General features: G+C 36.4%; 1 protein-coding gene across 1 annotated transcript in view; it reads left to right on the top strand.

Annotated features, from left to right (window-relative positions):
- LOC106533614 (membrane-bound O-acyltransferase domain-containing protein 2) overlaps window positions 1-1,116 on the top strand; it is a gene marked incomplete at its 5' end in the record, with an annotated part of 11,386 nt that extends 10,270 nt beyond the window's left edge. The window contains 1 exon segment of the mRNA XM_014029983.1: window positions 702-1,116. Coding sequence (XP_013885437.1) covers window positions 702-873 — 172 coding nt within the window.
- Window positions 1,117-4,201: the final 3,085 nt, after the last annotated feature.

Genomic DNA, 4,201 nt, shown 5'->3' on the forward strand with positions numbered 1-4,201 from the left:
ATTTATCTCAGGTTTATCTCATATTTATCTCAGTTTATCTGATTTATCTCAGGTTTCTCTCAGATTTATCTCAGGTTTCTCTCAGATTTATCTCAGGTTTATCTCATATTTATCTCACATTTATCTCAGTTTATCTGATTTATCTCAGATTTATCTCACATTTATCTCAGTTTATCTGATTTATCTCAGGTTTCTCTCAGATTTATCTCAGGTTTCTCTCAGATTTATTACATATTTATCTCAGATTTATCAGGTTTATCTCAGATTTATCAGGTTTATCTCAGATTTATCAGGTTTATCTCAGATTTATCAGGTTTATCTCTGGTTTGTGACAGAGTAAGTTTAACTCTGTGATTGTTTGGTTAAAGTCAGAGTCAAAGGTTACTTTGTGGGACGTAGCACAGAGCTTTAACTTTGTGTCAGTGACATAACTTGTTTTATTTTGACACATTCCAGGTTGAGTCAATAAGAGGTGTACATTGGTAATAAAATAGGACTGACTTATGACGAAGTCAGGTCATTAGGCTCATTTAGGATCTAGTTCCTTAAAACTCTTTTGAAGAAGAGGAATTTTATGAGTTTAGCATCATAGTTTTCATACAGATTTACCTGATTCACTGACTTGTTGGATACATTTAGGGCTCTACATTTACCTTTTCACGCTGACTGAATGTTAAACGTTCCCTCTCTGCCCTCTGCAGGTCGTGGTACTTCAGCCTTCACATCATCTGCATTCTGCTGGCTGTGGCCATGCCCGTCAAACCGAGACACCTGCGCCTCAAAGAGCAGCAGAAAAGCTGTCCCCAGGATCCAGTCCAGAAACCCTCGGAGGTCGCAGACAGTGCCTACGCGCAGAAAGAGAAAACATCATGAGTGGGTCTAAGAATAATCGTTTACATCATTTTTCCATGGACTTGTGTGAGAAGGACGAGGAGCCAAACAGGCTCAGGGATGTTCCTGCTGATTTAGGTACAGAAACACAAAATGGCCAAAAAACTCAGTTTTATTTGGATTCAGGGGGGAGATGTAAAAGAAAGCAGGTCCTGGATTGTATTTTCTTTCAAAGGAAGCTTAACTGCCAGAACTGACTACTGGCAGATTCAGAAAAAAAAAAAAGAAAATCTGCCACATAAGAGAAATTAAAACAAAATGTGTGTTTACACGGAGCAGCCTGAACTGCCTGAACTGCCATGGTCTCCAATTTTCTTTCTCAGAAACCCTGGTAACGAATAGAGAAAATTCTGGAGAAAAAAAATCATGTTTTTGAAACGATAGAAACACAAGCAGACGACTAAACGAGTTGTACGAGTAAAATCAACTTCGTCAAAGTATTTAAAGAAGTTAGTTTTGAAGAAAGTGCCAATATTTGTTCCACTCAGTCACCTTAGTTCTGATTTGTACAAAAAAGAAAGAAAAAGAAAGAAAATGCTGCTTTGGAAGAAGAAATGTGTCTTGATGTGTTTACATTTTTAGTTTTGGTTAAAGTTCTTGGTGTATTTAAATCAAAACCTGGTTTGGTTTTTTAAAAAAAGGAAAAAAAAGACAAACTTATTGGACGTTAGCTGAAACCGAGGTCCAACCCTACAATGTGAACTGTAATGCTGCTCAAGTCCTGTTCCACCGCCATGAAAACTAAAATAATTCATCGTTTATCAATTACTGGTTTAGTTCTTACGTATAAAAACAATAAAAACAGAAAGGTTAATTAACTTTGACCGAGTTTGAGCAACATTAACTCAAGTACTTAGGCAACAAACGTCAAATATCAGCATGAAAACTTCCACAGTTACTTTGGTTTTTGTGTTTTGATATTCGCAAACAATGATGTGTTAAAATGGGATCATCTGCAGCATTTCCAGCTCAGATTATTCTTGAAACTGAACTTTATGGCACTAACATGAAATTGAACGTGTCTTGGTATGCTCTCTTTTTATTTTATGTACATATTCAGAAAAAGAAGCGACACAGAAACAGTGTTAACGCCTGACAAAAACAGGGTGATTAAAAACCAAAAGTCTGGATTTAGAGCGTGGAGGAGTTGAAAGGTGACGTTAGGCATTACCGTCGGTCAGGAAACAATATTCACAAAAATAATCACACGAACTCCACTGCTTTTCATTTCTCCGTTGTTTATTTTGACTTTTTTATTTTAAAAGAAGAGGCTAACGATCCAGATTTAGCATCTCACCTGGAACAGTTGAACCAGTTAGCTTTAGTTTAGCTATATTTGTTTTAATTTGGCTAACCCGGTTTTTATTTAGTTTAAATCAGTTAAATCTAACTTAAAGTTCAGTTTGGTTGAAGTTTTGGCGTGACAAAGGTTAGCTAACAGCTCAGGAAGGATGTGAACATGTTAACTGGACACAGCAGAGGTCAAAAGGTCACTGGGAGAACTAAGAGCTTCTTTCATTTCCTGGTCCAAATATACTGGATAATATGTTACATTTGTCTGTTTTTGTTGGGTTTTTTTTGTGTTCCTAATAATAGGAATTTAAAAGTGACACGTCCACCGCCTAACTTTGATGACTCTTAAATAAAAACTAATAAATAAAGCGGAGCAGTAAGATTTATGGCTTTTCTCACAACAGCAGCCGATCTGAACAAGTCCCAGATTGACCTCTGACCTCTCAGGCTACCATCTTGTTGTAACACCTGCGTGAGTTAAATATTCAGAGCTGCTGGTCTAACAGTTGTTAACGATCACCCAGAGAGACAGCTGACATCTCTTTATTATAACACCAACTGGTTTCTGTTTAACTCCAAGTATTTCGTTCTCTTCTCTCCGCTGCTGTTAGTGTTACAGTGTTGTACCTCCCATCAGTAACTGCCTGTGTTTTTTTACTCTTTTCTTTCAATCAGAAAATCATATTTCTAACTATAGGTGTGTGTTTTACTATTTCCACATTTGTATTTCTGGTGTTTAGTTTCTTTCATGACTCCTGGTTTAAAATGTGAGAATGGTTATTATATGTGACGCAAATAACGGGGAACCATCCACGTATCTGTAGGTTTGATAAATGTTTGTTTGGACTACATGTTTAGTTTTTTTTTTTTTTTTGTAAATGTTGTGAATAAATGTTGGATTTTTTAACACTTTATGTGAACGTGTGAGAGATTCATTTGTTGTTGAATTTACTTGTAGTTGTTGAATTTAGACATTCAAGACCCCCAAACCCCCAGGTCAGGGGTCTGCAACCTTTACGATCAAAAGAGCCATTTCTGCTGCTTGTTTCACTAATAAAATGTGTCCAGAGCCGCAAAACACGCTGCAACTGTGATTATCAACTGGTGGTCCATGGGCCTTTTGGAGGCCTTTTCAGGAACATTTACGGCCAGTGGAGGTGACATAATAAAACTAAACAACATATTGTGAATTGTATTATTTATTGTTGTTGTTGTTACACATCAGGACAAATAAAAAGACCAGATTCACGTAAAAGAAAAATACTGTATATAGTTTACTCTGAATTTCATAAAAACTAGTACAACTGAACTATTCGAGCATATGTTTTTTCTAATTATTATTATTATGTAGTCATAAATGTATTTAAAGATAACCCTGGTGGATTTGAGAGAAAAGTCATAGAAAGAACTTATATTATTTAAGTAAACAACAGGCTAGCATGAGCTAACAGGTTTTACTTTAAATATTAAAAAAAACATTAAACAACAACAAAAACCATTCTGTTGTGTTTGGTCACATTTTCAAAGAGCCACTGCAGAGGGACTGAAGAGCCACATGTGGCCTCAGAGCCACAGGTTGCAGACCCCTGCCCCAGGTAAAACATGGAGGACCCACTAAACCAGGCGGGTAAGGACAAAGACATGGACTACTGTCTCAACGTACCTTGTTGGAAGGATGGGTTTTACTTATTTCAACAACTACCCTGATTTGAATGTCTAATTTATACTCAGGATCCAATTCAAACTCGAAATTCCTCCCTGTCTGTTTTCTGTACCGGACCAAATATCCTTTTATGTCCTGAAGATACAAAAGGTATGGAGTGATAAATCATGCAGAAGAGGCACATATACAGCAGGTAAAATAAGTATTGAACACGTCACCATTTTTCTCAGTAAATATATTACTAGAGGTACTAACGACATGAAATTTTCACCAGATGTCGGTAACAACCCAAGTGATCCATACATACAAAGAAATCAAACCATAAATGTCCAGAAATGAAGTTATTTGTAATAA

This window comes from Austrofundulus limnaeus, unplaced genomic scaffold (assembly GCF_001266775.1).
Source record: "Austrofundulus limnaeus strain Quisiro unplaced genomic scaffold, Austrofundulus_limnaeus-1.0 Scaffold982, whole genome shotgun sequence".
NCBI classification, from domain to species: domain Eukaryota; kingdom Metazoa; phylum Chordata; class Actinopteri; order Cyprinodontiformes; family Rivulidae; genus Austrofundulus; species Austrofundulus limnaeus.